The 18,373-nt window shown below is 36.8% G+C and overlaps 1 protein-coding gene across 3 annotated transcripts; it reads left to right on the forward strand.

Annotated features, from left to right (window-relative positions):
* The first annotated feature begins 3,870 nt into the window (after positions 1–3,870).
* On the forward strand, positions 3,871–17,998 carry LOC110722110 (ubiquitin receptor RAD23b-like). 3 transcript variants are annotated; one of them, XM_021901356.1, is made up of 14 exons: positions 3,871–4,022; positions 5,766–5,830; positions 5,952–6,073; positions 8,533–8,694; positions 10,432–10,470; positions 10,548–10,645; positions 10,724–10,765; positions 14,595–14,772; positions 15,111–15,245; positions 15,321–15,386; positions 16,355–16,402; positions 16,492–16,601; positions 17,371–17,449; positions 17,530–17,998. In XM_021901356.1, the coding sequence occupies exons 3-14, from the start codon at positions 6,008–6,010 to the stop codon at positions 17,644–17,646; spliced, it is 1,140 nt and encodes a 379-aa protein (XP_021757048.1). In that variant the 5' UTR covers positions 3,871–4,022; positions 5,766–5,830; positions 5,952–6,007; the 3' UTR covers positions 17,647–17,998. The 3 variants fall into 3 exon arrangements, with proteins under 3 accessions (XP_021757048.1, XP_021757047.1, XP_021757049.1); XM_021901355.1 differs by having other exon boundaries at positions 5,766–5,826; XM_021901357.1 differs by lacking the exon at positions 5,766–5,830 and having other exon boundaries at positions 3,886–4,022.
* The last annotated feature ends 375 nt before the right edge of the window (positions 17,999–18,373 follow it).

Consider the following 18,373-nt stretch of genomic DNA (forward strand, 5'->3'; position numbering starts at 1 on the left):
GCATCAAGCATAAACAAACGGATTAGACCTAGTAAAGAAGGGAGCAAGTATAAAATTTACAAGGATAATTTCATACTTCTAGGTGGCCCAGCTGGAGTTTTAGAAGAAGTGGCCGGCTGTTTCTCAGTCGCCACATGTTTCCTGGCAGAACCAGGAGAGCTCGCAACAGTCGTCCTCCGGGCCTTGGGGTCCGGCTGTTGGGAAGAAGAAGCTCTTGGAGCGCCCGTCTAAAAAAGAAGAAAAGAGTCAGTATATGCATAAACACAACTCCACAAAGAGGGTGAAAGGTTCGAAGCCCACCAAGGGTGCCCCCTTGTTGGGGGAGTCGGTTGAAGACTGTTGCATGATGGAGGCCCGCAACATGGCCGCCGCAGTCTTGGAGGCGGTAATTTTGCTCATGGCGTCCGCTGCAAAAACAAATAGCAAAGTTAATAAAAGTCATAACAAGAAATGCATGGAACAACAGAGTATTCGACAGGCCGGCTACCTCTTGAGCACCGTCTGCTGAGGCCACAAGCGGCCAAAAAGTACTCGTCGTAGAGCCATTTGAAGCTCAGGACGCAGTGCAGGGGTACTTGCTCTTGTACCCCTGAAGTAGAGTTCACCTTCGACTCTACTTTGAAGAGTCCTTTATCTAGGATCTCTTTCTTATCCTTGGGGGGAACAGGCGGCATGCTGCGGCCGCCTGCAAGAAGGGGCGGATTCCTGTTCCACCTGTTGAAGCGCTTGTTCAGCTCTGTGTCTGAACTCTCAATGATAAGGAAGGTGCTCCGCCAGTCCTTCCATTTGTTTGCTTTACCTCTCGTCATGAGGTAGCCCCTGTGGCTCGTTAATTGATACCAGCCGGTACCGCCTGCCTTAGGGGTCCGGCTGAGGTAGTTCATGTGGGCGAAAGCCTCGAAGTTCGGATCCACCCCGTGCAGTTCGCACCCGGCCACATAGCCGAGTACGTTGACCCAGGAGTTCGGGGCTAACTGCCATAACCCCAACTCATACCCATCCAAGATCCGCTGAATAGCCGAATGTAGTGGGAAGCGCAGCCCAGCCTTGATGGCCGCCTCGTAGTAGCCAAAGCAGGCGCCATCATAACTGGTACCAGCCGGCCAGACGACTGTGTCTTCTAGATCCGGCACGAACACTAAAAAGCCGGGGCCCATTGTGTGGTTTGCGATAAAGCTCTCCACTTTCTCTTTCATGGTTGTGATCCGGCCCCGAGGTACCGTGCAGTAGTAGAGGGTATTTTGCTCTCGGTGAGAGGCGGATGGCTCCGCCCAATCGTCCCCCTTCTCAACTGCGTGAGAAAGCCTTGCCTCTTGCAGGCGACTGTTTTTCTCTTCTGTGTCCAGAGAAGCATGGCCAGAAGAGCTAGACTCGGAATCGTCCTCTGACGAGTCCGAAGAGGATGACTCCTCCCCTCTCCCGGAGGGGCCCGCCTCCTCTCCTTTAAAAGGAGCAGGAGAGAATGTAGAATTGTCAACTGTAAAATGGGAAGGGGTCACTTTGACTCCTCCCTCAGAACTGCCGGCTTTCAAGCCGCTTTGTTTCACTTCCACATCTGGCGCCTGGTCAGATGTTTCACTAATCGGCACCCTGTGGGAGGAGCCGTCTGAGTTTGAGATCCTGACAGTCTTTTTTGTTCTGGCCATCATGATCTGCATAGACACAGATACAGTCGGACTTTGTATAAAGGGCAAAGATGGGTCCAGAAAAGGGCAGGCGGCACTCCTAGTCCTAGATTCAGCCGTCCCCGGTGACCGGCTGATCACTAACCTAGGTCGTGTCGTGTGCTTCCGTGGTGCCATTTCAAAAAAGAATAAAGTAAAGAGGAAATTAAGAGTAAGAGAACCGACGGTTACCTGAACGAGTGACGATTGATGAAGTTCTGAAAATCCTTTGCAGTCGGCTTGTCAGAGCAGACGGTAGGCAGAAAGGGTCCAAAATGTCAGAGCAAGTTCAGGGGTCCGAATGTTCTCTCACAAAGTTTTCAAGTGTGAAAATGACCGAAGTCAACACTCCTTTATATAGGCGAAGTGAGAAGGCGAAGGGTCACTTCCAAAATACAAAATTTTGGCGGGAGAATCTCTCGGCCTCTCGCCGAGTGACACCTGTAGCAGGCCGTCGCCTGTTACAGGGCGATACCTGTCACAGGTAACACATGACAAGTCACGTGCCACCTGTGAGGGGAAATGATTAGGGGATTTTTCCCACCAATCACCATCTGACAAGTGGACCAATCAAATTCCGCCATGTGTCCGTCACATGGGCCAATAGGAGCCTGCCACGTGTCAAGCAATGATCCGTCCACTCTGGACCAATTACGACACGACACGTGTCCTTCCCATGACACCTGGGATAACCGGTCACCTAGGCTCAACTTCCGTGGGAAGCCCAATCAGCCCAAGGTTAACCTAAACCTAGATTGGCACGTTTCCCGAGGTTATAAATACCTCCCTTAATCCTCATTAAGGGAGATTACGCAGATTACACACATTAAACTCTCTCATCTAGAGAGACCCAATCACTTTAATTTCCGCATTAATTACTCCTTAATCAAGTACTAACTTGACCGTCGGAGGCGGATCTCCAATCATCTGGAGCATCCGTTTGTTTTGCAGGTACAGGCGTCCGGTTCCAATCTCGGAATCGTAACTCTCCCGCAGGACATCAGAAAACCCCGAAACAGTATCACTGACAAGATCACTTGCATTTGGAACCCAATTTACCGTTCTATTTCCTTTGCTAGAAATTGTGATTCAAACAATAGTTGTTAAACTTGGTGAGAAGGATGTCTTTTTTTTTTTGTACAAGAAATCAATTTCCCAAGGTATTGAGAAAAGCCCTTTAATCGATTTTATGGGAATAAGGTTGCTACCTTCAATATCTATACATGTAATCATGAAAAACCCTATTATAATACTTCATGCAAAGTTATAATTCTGTAATGTTATATTATGATTTTCCAAGATTAAAATTTCATGTCGTGATGTAATGATCGTGATATATGTCACATAAATAAAACTTATTGAAGTTGAGTTGATAGTGGAAGCACCATCAAATTGAGCTTGATTGTTGGAAAAGTTGATGACTTATAGGAAACTATAATTGTATTATAAAAGATTTGGATTAATGGTGATGTATAGATTATGTACTCGAGAAGAAAAGGTGTCTAAAGTAACTTTTTTTATAAGGTAAGAAAAAAAGAAAACATTAGGAAATCCTCCGCACGAGGGGAATTCCTAATGCATGGTGTCTAAAGCAACATAAAAGATCATTCAATAGCTAAAGTAAGCAGCATGGTACCAAATAGAAAGATTGTATTACACTTTCAATGATTATAAACAAGTTTTGTATTACTCAATAAAAGAAGAAGATGTTTAGTAGTTTTCAGGATTCACAAATTCTTATATGTGGTTGGCCACACCATGCCATATATAGGGGGTTACTTCGTTAGTATTATAGGGGTTACCCGCCCAATGTTCCAGGGTTACTTCATAGTGTTCTAGGAGTTATTTCGTCAGTGTACTATGGGCTATTCGGTCAGTTTTACAAAGATTACTTAATTAGTGTTTTAAGGATTATTTTGTTCTTTTACAAGCGGCCACGGTGTGACCAGCCGCACATAAAACGCGCTATTCGGGATTATTAAGACGCAAAAGAAATGCTACTCCACACACCTTTTTTTTTTTTTTTTTTTTTTTTGAAATCATGTTACTCCACACTTAATAGCCCTACAAATTAGTTAGACATGTATAGACAAATATCATATGAGATTAATGAAAACATCTTTAAAATTAAATCAAATTTAAACAAGAATGAATTCTGACCGTTGATATCGTTTAGATCTCACGGTTGATGCTATACCTCATAATTTCATATGTTTTCTTTTTTTTTTTTTTTGCCTCGTTGGAGCTTTTCACTTTAGCGCTGCACCTCTCTTTCTCTCTCCTCCATTGAAGCGTATTCTGAGTTCTCCATTGAAGCGTACTTTGAGCTCTCTCTCCTCCATTGAAGCAGTATCTGAGGTAAGAAGTTTTTCCTTTTTTTATAATTCAAAATCAACGAATATCAATTTCCCAATCTAGGGTTTAGTTTCACACTATCGTTAATATTAATTGTTAGTATACTCAATTAGGGTTCATCTAATGTAGATTATTTAACTATAGGTTGTAATTGCTTATCTAATGAGCGCATTTGTTGCTGTAATTTTGATGTATGCAATTTACGTTTTTGTTATTAAAAGAGAAGAATTTTATGTGATTTATCGACCTAGTTTGATAATTGAGTGAAATTTGGTTGTTATTGTGTTGCATATTTCAAGCCTAATTGAACCCACAATCTAAGCCAACAATTTTTGAGCCTGTTGCCCAAGCCAAGATTGAGTTTTGAGGTTGTTTGTCTAGATTTCATGATTTCTATCTTGCTCGAGTCGACTCTAATCCTATTTTATTCGGGCTCGGCTTGAAGGTTTAACACAGTAAAACCCTATTAATATTGTTTGTGCCCCTATTGCCGTAACTCAGTATGAATATAGATGTGCCTGCGTCACAATTTCTTACGTGTGCAAAGTAATAATTTTCATGCTTTTGGCACGTTCACTATGCTTGAATAATTATGAAATTGTGGTTAGTAATTTGTTATCTTATCTATTACTGAGTATGCTGATATTATTTTATGTAGTTATTGATTTTTTGGGCTTCATAAGTAGATTTGATGTTTCCACCATTGTGCTTGTTAGGGTCATATTTAGTACACTAGACAAATCTTGTTTTGGCCGGAAATTGTTAAATATGAGTACTTGGTGTGAACACATATGGTATCTATTAATTCTTGATTAAGTGAAATCAAGATGGATGTGTTTATAATGATGGTCACAATAAGGGAATGCTTAGGCTTAGATTTTTTGACATGATGCCCCAAATATAATTATGCTTGGGTGATAAAATTAAAAAGGATTGCCGAATTTTGTTAATTGTCAAGAGGGACTATGTATTGTTAGCTATTGAGGTATATGAAGATATTGATGAGCCTTGGCGTTGGTTTACAGTTGATGTTTGTAATTGCCCCAAATTTATAAGGTTCCCTTTTGGGGTTTAAATCTCATACCCAAGTGTGTAATTGATGAGGAGATGCGTGATATTGCGTTACTTCTTTACAGCGCCTAAAATAAGCTTAGATTATCAAAGACAAGCTAACTGTATTACTTTTGGTTTTTGTGAGAATTTGATGATTTGGCAATCTAGTTAGGACATTGATCAAAATGGGAAAGTGCTAAATGGAATTTTTTTTGAAGTTAGTAGCTTTTGCGATGAAATGTTCCACAGTGATGAACTGTTGGTTATTTATTAAATTATAATCTGGACTGCTCCCTTTCCTTGGTGTAGTTTTTTTTTGGTAGTGTTTCCAGACTATTGTTTGGTGATTGGGATCGGTGAATTTACGGCTATTTTAATGATTAAGAGGATCAACTGTGTTATTGATTTGAATCATTAAATGTTGTTTTTGGTGTTTGTCTGGTCATGAAAGTTATAGATAGTGATGTTCGTACTTATTTTATTTTACTTCCTTCTATTCAGAAAGAGTTTTCACTAAAGATTTAGTTTGAGATTTGGTATTGTTGGCTGGAAATTGAATTCAGTCAGAGGCAACATAATATTTGTTATGATGTTAAAAATATATTTATTTCTATTAGGGTGGGGTAAATGTATCAGATTCCCCCGATTTTGTATGTTGTGGTGTAAAACAGTCTTTACTGTTCTTGGTTACAGGTGGGTATCTAGAAGATCGTGTGAGTGCCGTGGTCATTGTTTGGCTATTTAAGAGTGACTAGTAGGTTTTTACTTCTCGCTCTAGTCTTGCTTTTGTTTTTAAAATCATGGCAATTGTGCTCCGTAATCAGGTTGAGCTTTGTTACACCTTTTTACCTCCCTTGACTTTTAATATTTTTTTGTTAGATAATTGGGAGTGTTACACTCTCCTCCACTCCCCTCTCTATTCAAAGTTTCTGAAAATGAAGTTGACTGTCAAGACTCTGAAAGGAAGCCATTTTGAGATTCGAGTTCTGCCCAATGACACTGTTAGTATCTATCATTCTCCTTTATTTCGTTAATGTACTTTTTTTTTATTGGGTATATGGATGGATGTTATGCAACTGAGTGTTTAATATAATTTTTTATGCATTGATTCCATATAGTGTATACATCATATGTCAGCATACTAAATAGATTTTCATTAAATATAGCTTAGATTTTTGTAGTTGAATGAGTTTTATAATAACAGGTTAGTGACATAGAATTTTCATTTTATCATGGGTTATGAGTTTTAAATGCTTGTAACTTTCTCAGTTTGCTAGTTCATTGAATCATGAGTAAGATTTTCTAGATGACTTCATTTTATAAATGGGGATAGTATTGTCTATAGCATGAACAGGATGATTTCGGATCATTCTGAATTTGGGTTAGAGTTTAAAATGCTACTTCTTTTCTAAAAACGTTTAAATGGGTATTAGGAACCTTTTAGTGTCGTCTTGTATCACCTTATGGCTTTAAGTACTTATAAATTGATTGGTAAAAGTGATTACAACTTTTCGTTTTAGTTATCTATGATGCGAAGATAACTTGTTCTAAAATAGTTTGTATGGTATTTTTGTATTATGGTTATTCTACAAAAATATAATGTTGGCTGTGATGCTTATTACTTTGTTAGGATATGGAAAAAAAATTCTTTGGCATACTTGGGAAAGAGCTTCTTGATTGTCAAATTTACTAATAGTTGCTGATTTGGAAATCCAAAGCATGGAAAAAGGCAAGGTCAAAGTTACAAGTTTTCAAAAAAAAAAAAATATGCCTACTTTTATTAGGTGGCTATGAAAACTAATATTTGTGTAATTTAGCTAGAAGCCTAGAAGGCAGGTATAGTACCAAGAAATTTTTCGATTGGTGAATGAGAGATCATTGGAAATTTAATGTTATCATGGGTTTGTAGAAATTTAAAATAATTAAAATGCGTATATGCAGATGAAGTAGTATAGTAGTGCCCCTGAGTTCCTTAAGAGCTCTACTATTAGTATTTGCTCATGTTTTAGAATGGAGAAACATGACCTTGAAGTTTTTTACAAATTAATTGAGATTATGAGAAACATAGTACAGGATGTAATGCTCATTGCCTGTTAGATAAAGATTGCAGATTTTGGCATGTGGTTTAATTCTCAAGATGTGAGTGGTTGGGAAAGAGTATTTAGGAATTACTGTAGGATTTTATTACATATCTCAGTATATTGACAGCTGGGTTGCATATGTTATTGTGCCTCAGTACACTAAGCAGGCTGATGGAATGAGTGAAGGTAATAGCGATGAATAAGAGGGATTTTAATCATTCACAAAACTTCAATCTTCAAAGTTGGGGTTGTGAAATGTTGAAGTGATAATGGTCTGCAGAAATGGATGAATAGCAATTGGTCTTAAATAATTTTTCCCCTCATTATAAAGCATTGTGTTTTCCATTACATCAGCATTTTGTTTGGTACAAGGATTTTAGATATTGGTGAATTAGGCCTTGTTATTTTCTACTTATTTGACTTGTCTAAGAGATATAGTTCAATAAGTTAAGTTGAAATAAGTTTTGTCAAACAGTTTCAAACAAAATTATTACTCCCTTCATCGTTAAATTATTGTCTTCTTAGGCTTGGCCATGATATTCAGAGTATATAGTAGGAAAGTATAGGCTTTTTAGGTAGATAGTGGAAATATAAGAATAAGAATTTGGATTGAGGGAAAAAAAGTTTGTGGAGGGTCTTACTTTACATTAGATAGGAAGAGAGAGAATGAGAGTAAGATAGAGGGGGGGGGGGGCCATATTACAAGAGGGGTAGATGAGTTGGGTAAGTTAAGTTTTCCATTGAAGGTAACAAGACAATTATTTGGAGATTGACCAAAGTAATATAGAGGAAAATTATTGAAGGACGGAGAGAGTATTTTCTGTTACACTTCCACATGAAGACAATTTCAGACCAAATATGTATAATTCAAACAAAGTTGGGACTAATTATATTGATTCCTATAATGCCTTAGTTTTACCTTTGTTGCTCTTCAATAGGCCATACTTTACTTTTTTGTAATAAAAGATTTTGTACTTATTCCATTCATGAATAAGAGCAACACTTTCTTTATTAAGGTTAGACTTCTTAACGTTTGATTGCAAATTTTCACTAAATGTATGAAAAGATTATTTCGGTTGGGATCTTGTTCATGTTTTCATTCTTATTATTGTAAATATTACTTTTATGCTTTTTAATAATTTGTAATCATAAATATATATATGGTCAAAATGGCGACTTTTAGAGACTGAAAAGACAGTGATGCATTCCCTTTAGATCATAGGAAGTAAATGCAACTTCTTTTGAGAGTGTATGTTTTATCATTGGATATTAAAAAAAAAAATTATGGTATTTTGCACATGTTTGTTCAATAATAAATGTAGCTCACAAAGTATTCTTTGAAATGCATCTCATCTGTTTACATTTGCATTGGTCTGAAGATTATGGCGGTGAAGAAAAATATTGAAGATGTGCAAGGGAAAGATAATTATCCCTGTGGGCAGCAGTTACTAATTCATAATGGGAAAGTCTTGAAAAATGAAACAACCTTGGCAGAGAATAAGGTTTCTGAAGATGGCTTCCTTGTGGTCATGCTCAGCAAGGTAATTCTCACTTCACTAAATTATATTCATTTTCTATGTTTTTTTTTTATTTTTTATTTTTTCAATGATAATAACATCATTACTCTTCAGCCCACTGTTGTAAATTTTGAGGTCAGAAATATGCAACTTTAGCACTAACCTGTGAAGGCTAGCTAGAGAATTTACATTGTTCAAGAGGTTGTAAGTACAGAGTAGCAAGGAGTATTAGATGTCTGCTGTTTCTTTTTCCCTCTTGCTCTCCTTTTTACTATTTCTCTAACATTGAGACATTGTGGAAACCTCGAAGCAATGTAACAAATAGTATACATTCAAATTTTAGATGATGCCACAAGCTCAAAGTACTTGCAAATGTTTGCCTTCTTAAGATAACTCTCATTAATTATTCTTAAATTTAGTCGGATCAATCTCAGACATTTGTCTGAATCTGAATATCCACATCATTAAAAATGTAACCTGAACTCTCGATGATTCAGGTTTTGGTCCCTCTGCAATGAAGTTTCTTTTTCTTTTTTCATATTCTCCTCCCCCCCCCCTCTTTGGGGTGGGTGGGGCTGGGGGAAGGGGGGTAAAAAAACAATTATATTGTTAAAAATGAGTTCATACTGCTTGACCACACTAGGCGTCCCATCCAACTACACTAGCATCCTTATACACAAGAGTACACTAGCGTTACGTCATACTCTTGATAACATTAAAACAAGAGTTGCTGTCCATCTGTCATTAATCAGAATCTAAATCCTCAAATACACCTCATGCTTGATGGGTGGTTGAAATCACCACAGTAGGTGTCATTACAGCTCTGTTTCTAAAAGCATAATTCCTGACAAACTTAATATGATATACCAAAGCAGCCAGACTATCCAACATCGTTCCTATCTTCCTTTTGGATTGACGAATTCTGTTCCACCTTTTCCTGCTTGAGAAACAAAACTGTCATTATTATTGAATCTGATCTTCTGCATTGCAAGCTTTACTGTAGGGGCATCTAAACGGAAGGTGTGCTGTGCTCTCCTTCCCATCATTGCATAACACACAGCTCACTTTCACAGATTCCAAGCTTCTGAAATTTCTTCCTTGTTCTCAGTTTGTCCCGAGCTGCTACTCAAGCTATATAATAGTGCTTGGGAAAATCATATCTGTTCCAGGCTTTTTCATGATTTTATCTACTTAATAAGAAATGAATCGTAAATGGAGCACAACTCAAAAATATTTTGCTGTGTTTTGATTTAGCCAAAATTTTCATCTTTTTTTGTTTTGTGCATGTTTGAATAAGGTTATTAATTTTCAGTATCTTTTTCCGAGTTCTCGTAAGAAAGCTATTAGACGTTTTTGGAAATTATTTTTCCACATTGATTTTTCTTGTTGATGGCTTGTAGTGGAAGTTATGGACCTTATGGTATTTAGGAAGTTATTGTAAGGAGCTTACAAAATATTAAGGAGTTTATAATAACGTCCTGAATATGATCTTGTTTGATCTAAACTATGTGGGGTCTTTTGGGCTTGAAGCCATAGTATGGTTGGATATGTTTCAAAGTGTGTTCGACATGCCAGAAGTTGCAATACAAGTCTTTTGCTAAATAAATTAAATTTTGTGGTAGTTCGGAGAGTGCCTTGTTACTGGGTGCTTCTGTACTGTGTTTCCTTTTTCTTTAATGTTAGATTCTTCTCCGTCTTTTGATAATTCTACTTTTCACTTTTGCTTTGTTTTATTTCATTTATTTTATTACTATCTTGCAGAGCAAAACATTAAGTGCGGGAGGAACTTCAAGTGCCCAGGTAGTGTTGGTCTCCCACTTAATAACTACTCTGTGGTTTCTTAGTCATTATTAACTCTTATGTCTGTCTTGCTACAGTCCGTACAGCCTACACCTAATCCTAATCCTGCTCCTAGTCCTAGTCCTAGTCCTGCACCTAGCACTACGGCTGCTGCTGCCCCACCCGAAGTACAGATGTAAGATTCAATAGAATCATGATTTGTGCTATATCAGATTAATTTCTCATAGTTCATCTTTTTGTTTAATTGCTGCAGGGACTCAAAGGGTGCAACTGATTCAAATGCTCAAAATTCCAAGTATGTGAAATTTAATTCACTTTTACAATTTGTGCTTGAAATAGTATTGTTGCTTTATTTTTTTTTGGTGGCCACTAGGGCACAAGTGTATAGCCTATGAATGGCTTGTGAAGATAGATTAATAGTATAGATCCACAAGAAATAGTTGTAATTACTAGTTATCTACTAGATTTGATTTACTAGTTATTCAATTTCTTTTCAAAGCTCAACCTAAAATTGAAATATGTGAACCAATATGTGTGTATACTGCTTGTCAAGCAAGTATTGTAAAACATAGCTGCTGAACAATTTGCGAGACTGATAGAAGAGAAGTCTTTTTTTTATTGTACTATCATCTGAAGGGTTCAAGATTCACAATAGCATCAAGTAGGAAATTTGCTGGTTTTATGCAGCTTTGGCTTAATTTTTTGAATTCAATTACTGTTAGTGATTGAAGAGGCATAGTAACATTTAGCATGAGGACATTTCTGCTTACTTTTTCAGATTGGGGATTAGTGATTTTATATTAACCAAGAGCCTGTTGAAGTATTTGTTATGATTTCATTGACAAGTCTACGGAATTTGTTGGGTTACTATGCTAAAGAATAAAAACAAAAGACAGAGAGGGGGGTCACCAATGTACATTCATAAAAGGAGAATAAGGGGAAAAAAGCAATTATGCCTTGGTGGCTCATGTATAGTCCAATTAACAAGATCCAGACATGGCAAGTCTGCAATTGTCTTCTAAGTCTTGCACCTATGCCTGGAACATCCAAAATAGAAAAATCAAGCCAATTTCTCTCCCTTAAGTAATCTATGCTTTCTTCATCCTTGTTCACCATGCATAAGCATGTCTTTAGCTTTACAATTTAAGCCATTTTCTTTAATCATAAATGCACTTTACTTCAGGAAGATTTTGTTCTTCTTCTTGAGTCCATGTGTGCGTAAGAACCAACACCTTGCTCTCTGTAGCCACTCTCGCATTTGGTATGGCCTTACTGTTAGTGTAACTGCTCCTTCAGGAAGTCTAATGGATTCGGTAAGATCAATTCAAATCAAGTGAAGTTTACAATTTGTAATCCTGGGTTGGATAAGATCAAGTTATATATACCATGGCAAATTCAAATTCAAATTCAAATTCAAATTCAAATTCAAATTCAGTCTCCCCTGCCTCAGTGCCTCGTGACTACATTCATTATCAAATGCTCTATTTGCATTTGCAAATCTAGAGATAATTGCCTTTACAGGCCCATTCAGATTTTCTCTAATAAGTATCCCTCTTTGAGAAATACCTTCCTCATTGAAGCTCTTTTTAACTGCGCTCCTCAAAGATGATATTAGGTGCATAGGCTTTGAAGTCAATAGTTTCATTCCAACATTTAACCTATACTATCTTAACTCTTTCATTAATTTTGGAACCTTCACCAGATTGTTGGTGAGACCAGCCACAATAATGCCAACTTTATTCTGGTTCCTCTGTTGGCCTCAATCTCACATCTTGTACCTTACATGTATGTTAGTTCTAACCTTCTCTTCTAACCATTTCCTTTTCTTCTAATTAGAGCTGGTTGCCTTTACAAGCCCTATCAGACTAATGAATATCTTCCTTTTAGAATTGCCATTCGCGTTGAAGCTCGTTTTCAACTTTTGCTCAAAGATGACGTGAGGTGTATAGGATTTGAATTTAGTAGTTTTCATGCCGCATTTAACCTATACTATCTTCATTCTTTCATTAATTTTGAAACCTTCACCACATTGTTGGTAAGATTATTCACAATGATGCCGACATCATTCTGGCTCCTTCGTTGGCTTATATTGCGAATCTTGTACCCCACAGTTATGGTAGATCTAGCCAATTCTTCTAACCATTTGCTTCGTCGTGACATAAGATTATTACTTCTACCTCTTTTTTTTTTTTTTTTTTTTTTTTTTTTTTTTTTTTTGGGTATGTGTGTCTTACTATTCTATATCCTAGAAGCCATGGCGACAATGTGTCATGCAGATGATGATCTAGCAACCTTAGCATTGTTTTTACTGCACCCATGTCTATGAAGTGAGTGCGTCGCAATGTTGCTGATTAGGAAGTACCCCTGTGAAAAAATTATCTTTAGTCATGGGGACTTTGCATGATAACATAACATTTTTACATGGGCTGTCAACTATCTATCACAACCCCACTTTATCAGAGGGACTGGTAATGGTTATGAAAATCACTAACAGGTGGAGTTATTTCATCCCAAGCAAATGTAAAGATAATATTTGTAGCGTTTCTGTCCATTTACGTAACTGCAAGAGGTGATCAATGGATTCATCCTACTTTGACACATTTTTATCAGTTGCCGGGGAAAAAGCTTGAGGATTTTTGCTGCTAGAATTTTTCTGATTGCATGCTTCCAAGGAAAAAAGTTGTAGGCAGTCTTCAATATCCAAAGACCAGTAGAAGAGAAATCAAGGTCACGGTGCTCATTAGATTAAGTAGCAGAAGTTCTCAACTAATAAGGATCCTCTTTTTTTGTTCTGACAATTGTCTTCTTCATGATTAACTTCAGTTCTATACAGTGACTCTTTCAACATGTAAATGAAATTTTCTTCTGGGTATTGTGGAGGCATAAAGAAAGTTTATAATGGTTTATGATGGGAATAGCTCTGGTAAAGGGCCTAGTCACCTAGATAACAGTGAAGATGGATTGTGTTCAAGTTTGCATTCTTAATAATACAGTCCAGGCCTAGAAGAGATTGGGGGGAGATTCCTGCTGGCAAGCCAGACTTTCTTCGGTACTACTTATGCTTTAATTCATTGGAAAAATAGGGTTCATGGTAATTTCTGAAGTGTTAATGTCCCTTTTGTGCATTCTTGAGGACAGTTAGTCAGCATGCATTTAGGTGTTGCATTTGACCAGTTTATAACTCTTCTGTTTTATTCTGGTTTTGTGCATGAGTAAAGATAGCTTGATCGTTTTGATGTTGTTTTTCCAGAACCTAGATTGTGTAATTGGTTGATCCCTTGTAGTGTGTCTACAAATCTTAAATGACCTTACTCTAGTATTCCCATATTCTTCGCATGTCATATCAATGTGACATTTGAAACAATATCAAAGTAGCTGTGCTAGGTTGTCCATAGATTCTTCCTATTCCTGTCGCGAGGGATCCTTGTAAACCCTCTCTACGAATTATTTTGTTTTTCTGTGAATTAGTGCTCCATCTTTCAAGAAGCTCACTCTAAAGCATATATCTTGAGGTATCTTGGTCTCAAATGCTTCCTAATTAATTGAAATGATGGTTTACTGTTCTGAGTTATTGATTTTATATTGTGAAACACAAAGTGGCCATGGATGTTAGGAAATAAATTCAGATTTAACTGTTTCACCCACTTTTTGACCTTAGGAAGAATGTCATCCCTAGAACATCTAATGGCAATAAAAAGAAGTATAGAATCAGTTAAACTTGGCTAAAACATCTCTGCTTTCTCTAGTTTATACTCCCTCCATTCTTTTATAATCGTAATGTTGGGGGATTACGCTTGCCAATGCATATTTTATAACATTAATATCCTCAATTATATTTTATTCAAATTTATAAAAAGTTGATATTTTGAAAGTACTTTGAGATAAAGCTAACAAAATTCCGCATGACTGATTTTTCCAACATATAATATGATCAAAGAAGTGTGTGTGAATAGTCTAAAATTTCAAACGTTGCAATTAAAAAGAATGGAGGTAGTATGTTTCTAGTTGGGTGTGTATTTGAAACAAGTGAATTGCTAGTTTTTCTGTGACTATTTCAGGTAGTAGCCTGGTTATTTATTTTGTGTATTTTCTTTCAGTCTAAAACTCTTGATTTCCTTTTGTAGTGCACCCACTGATACCTATGATCAGGCGGCTTCTAATTTAAGTGCCGGCAATAATCTGGAGCAGACCATACAGCAAATTATGGATATTGGCGGCGGCGGTTGGGATAGAGATACAGTTATCCGTGCTCTTAGGGCCGCTTACAACAATCCTGAACGGGCTATAGATTATTTGTATTCTGTGAGTTCAAAATTTTCAAATGGTCTAGTGTTTTACTCCCTTCGTTTTCCTAAGTTCTACTCACTTTCTGTTTTCTTCCATTTTTCCAAGTTCTACTCACTTTTACTTTATTCCTTTTATGGCAACTTTTTATTCATTTTTTCTTAACTACAAACCCACTTTGTGGGTCCCGACTGTATTATATAAATCCCTTACTCTCTATCTCTCTCCTAATGAAAGCAAAAGTAGTTCAATTTTCCTTGGTTTCTATTGCTACAGTAACTGAGTAGACAGTAAAACAGAGGGAGTATTTGTTTGGATTTATCTTGCATTAATATGTTCCACTTTTCTGTACATAGGAAATTCCACACACCGCAGAAATTGTTGAGCCAGTGCCACAGCTTCCAGCAGATCTGGGGAACACTGCAACAGAAAGCGGGACGGATCCTGTTTCTGGGGCACCAAATGCTTCTCCTCTAAATATGTTTCCACAGGTAGAATTAATTCTTGATTTGTACATCTTTGCAAAACTTTGTATCCTTTTCTAATCTTACGAGGGAAATGACTAGGAGTCACTCTCTGATGCGGCTGCTGGTGGCTTAGGATCACTTGATTTCCTCAGAAACAATCAGCAGGTGTGATTCTTTTTTTTTTTTTTTTTTTTTTTTTTTTTTTTTTTTCCCTTTCACTTTATACTTTTTCATTCCATCTAAAATGACATGCTTGCATTGTTAATTTGCATTTCTGAGACATTTGTGCAAAAACCTTGTACTTGAAGTGGGTATAAGGAATCAGATCTCAGAGGTGCTCATTATATGATCTTCGAAAATTAGGGAATATTCTGGTAGCCATGGTAGATGGATACTTCTGTTGGGGAGGGATCAATGAGTCCAGAAGTGCTACTGGTCCATAGCTCAAGCTGTATCGGCCCATAGAAGATTTATCACTTAAATTTTTAGTAAAACTTGTGACCATGTAATCTGTTGCAAATTTAGAGTTAACAAACTGTCAGGAGGGTTAAAATAGCAGATAGGGACTGAGAGGAGTTAATTTGCAGAAGGAGTAATGACATAATGACATGAGACTCAATGGTAGAAAGCAATGGGACAGAATATCAGATTGTATAAGTGAAGAGACACTGTAATTAGAGTGATATACTTGTACTTAACTGATGCCAGTTTGGGATGGGCATATCATATTTAGGTTTCAGATGCATGAAAAAGTTAAGAATTTAGCAACAAACATGTGACAGACATATGTGATCAATCTCTGGTTGTCTGCAATTGAAGTCGACTTAGTTTCTTCTTTTAAGAGCCAATCAAGCTATCCTTTCTAGTAAATCTTTAAGAAAGAACTATAACTCCTGGAGCAGCCTTGAAATTGTAAAGAGTAGGGCTTCCTATAATTTACAGAATCAGTCATGATGTGGCTTCATCATCTGTAATCAGATGTATATGAGAATCAAATTTCTGTTTGATAAGAAGTAATATATATATATAGCATTGCTTGGGTGAAGGCTTTTTTCTTGCAGTTTGTGCTGACAAGATAGGAATAATTTCTGTACTATCCTTCATGCTTATGTTTTTGACTTTTGGTTTTACAGTTCCAGGCATTGCGCAACATGGTGCAAACGAATCCTCAGATTTTACAGGTTTTGATTTCGGTTTCATTTGGATATTTGGGTAATTGTTAATCTTTATGAACTTTGTTATTAAGTAGGAGTAATGTTTTGGAATGCAGCCAATGCTTCAGGAGCTTGGAAAGCAAAACCCAGAGCTTTTAAGATTGATTCAGGATCACCATGCTGAGTTTCTTCAACTCTTAAATGAACCTCTTGATGGCTCTGAAGGGTGAGTAGGAGTTTGTTTTCGCTGATTATCAGCCTTTTGTCTAAAAGATGATTTAGGCATGTTGATACTGTTATGTTTCAGATTTATCTTTCAAAGTACTGATTTTTTTGCCTATTGGTGTGCATATACCTACAACTGAGTACTGACTGACTTTTGATGCCTATCTTTAGTTATTCCTTATCATAAGTTGCCAAAGTATATTCTTTAATATTATGCCCTGTTCTATTTATGATGTCGGAATTGTTCAAATGGGCACGCTTGAAGTACTTTCTTTGTTTTCTACCATTTGTTTCAATTTTTAGAAGATTTAGGTCTTTTTCTTCAATATAAAAATTTAGTTTGAGGAAACTAAACTTTAGATTAGGGTTTACCCAAATTCAATTCACAATTAAAATAAGTTCAGATAGGTTTAAAGAGTAGTTTTTCAGTTGAAAAGAATGAGGCCTAATGTTTTTCTTATAAATGAACCTATGGTTTTGGACTTCTGGTGTGATTGGTTTGGAAACAACTGTGCGGAGGATATCTATGATAATCACTTGCTCACAATCTGAACAGTCTTCAAAATTCTGGCTGCTCATTTAATTGATTGGATTGGCTGTACAAATTTTCCTCTTCAAATTATATGTGGGGGCTTATTTTCCAACTTTTGTTTTGAGGCATTGTATTGACTATTTGACTGAATAGAAACAGACTGTTGTTTACTTACATTTTTTTTTAATCCAAATTATAGTGCTTTTATAAAAATCTTTTGGTTGATTTCACTCTGTAGGGATATATTTGACCAGCCTGAGCAGGATCTACCCCATGCGATTAGTGTCACGCAAGAGGAGCAGGAGGCTATTGAACGGGTATGGATATGCTTGCTTTTATATACTGACTTTATGCATAGCAGTTACAGATGCTGATTAATATTGTTCCTTCTGACCAGCTGGAGACAATGGGTTTTGATAGAGCACTAGTCATTGAAGCATTTTTAGCTTGTGACCGAAGTGAAGAACTAGCAATTAACTACTTGTTGGAACATGCTGATGACAATGAAGATTAGACAGGAGGTATATTTGGTTACTGATCTTTGAATTGCTGATTGTAGGGAAGTATACTTCGGTTAGTTGTCACCATCTGATATAGTAAAGCTTTGAGAACAAAAATGGTTTGAGTATCATTGGTGGATAATCCACTCTGTTTTGGCAATTTTTTTTCCTTCCCCATTTTTTTACCTAGTCTTTTTTCCTTCCGGTTCTTTTATCTCCATTTATAATGTTTTCCCTGGCTTACAAATTAAAGGTTATTGTTTGCATTTGGGATTACATGTAAAATTTTAACATATTGTTGAAATGCGTTGGTTGCTTATAGTAGTGCAGCCTACTAAATTATTTGGGAATCCCTGTTCAGCCTCTCCTCTATTGGTAGTCTTGCCTCTTTAATCTGCCAAAGTAAATACTTGTACTACGTAATTACGAATCATTCATTCACACCCATTTTTTTTTTATTCTGAGACATCAAAAGTTGTGTGATAAAAGTAGCATGGTAAACCTAACTTTAGGTCATTCATATGCTAGGCCTATGTTACAATCAGAAACTACCTTTTTCTAGTATAAACATGCTTTTATTGAGGATAACATCATATTGTGTTTGACATTCTGTGTGCGTCAATTATTGATGATGCTCAAAAATGATTGATGTTCAAAACGTGGTGTACTTCAGTACTTGTTGTGTTCATGCTGTGCTTATATATTGGCATGTAGATGCAGGGGTGATAGTTGTATTGGAAT

The sequence above is a fragment of the Chenopodium quinoa genome, unplaced genomic scaffold (genome assembly GCF_001683475.1).
Source record: "Chenopodium quinoa cultivar QQ74 unplaced genomic scaffold, ASM168347v1, whole genome shotgun sequence".
NCBI classification, from domain to species: Eukaryota; Viridiplantae; Streptophyta; class Magnoliopsida; order Caryophyllales; family Amaranthaceae; genus Chenopodium; species Chenopodium quinoa.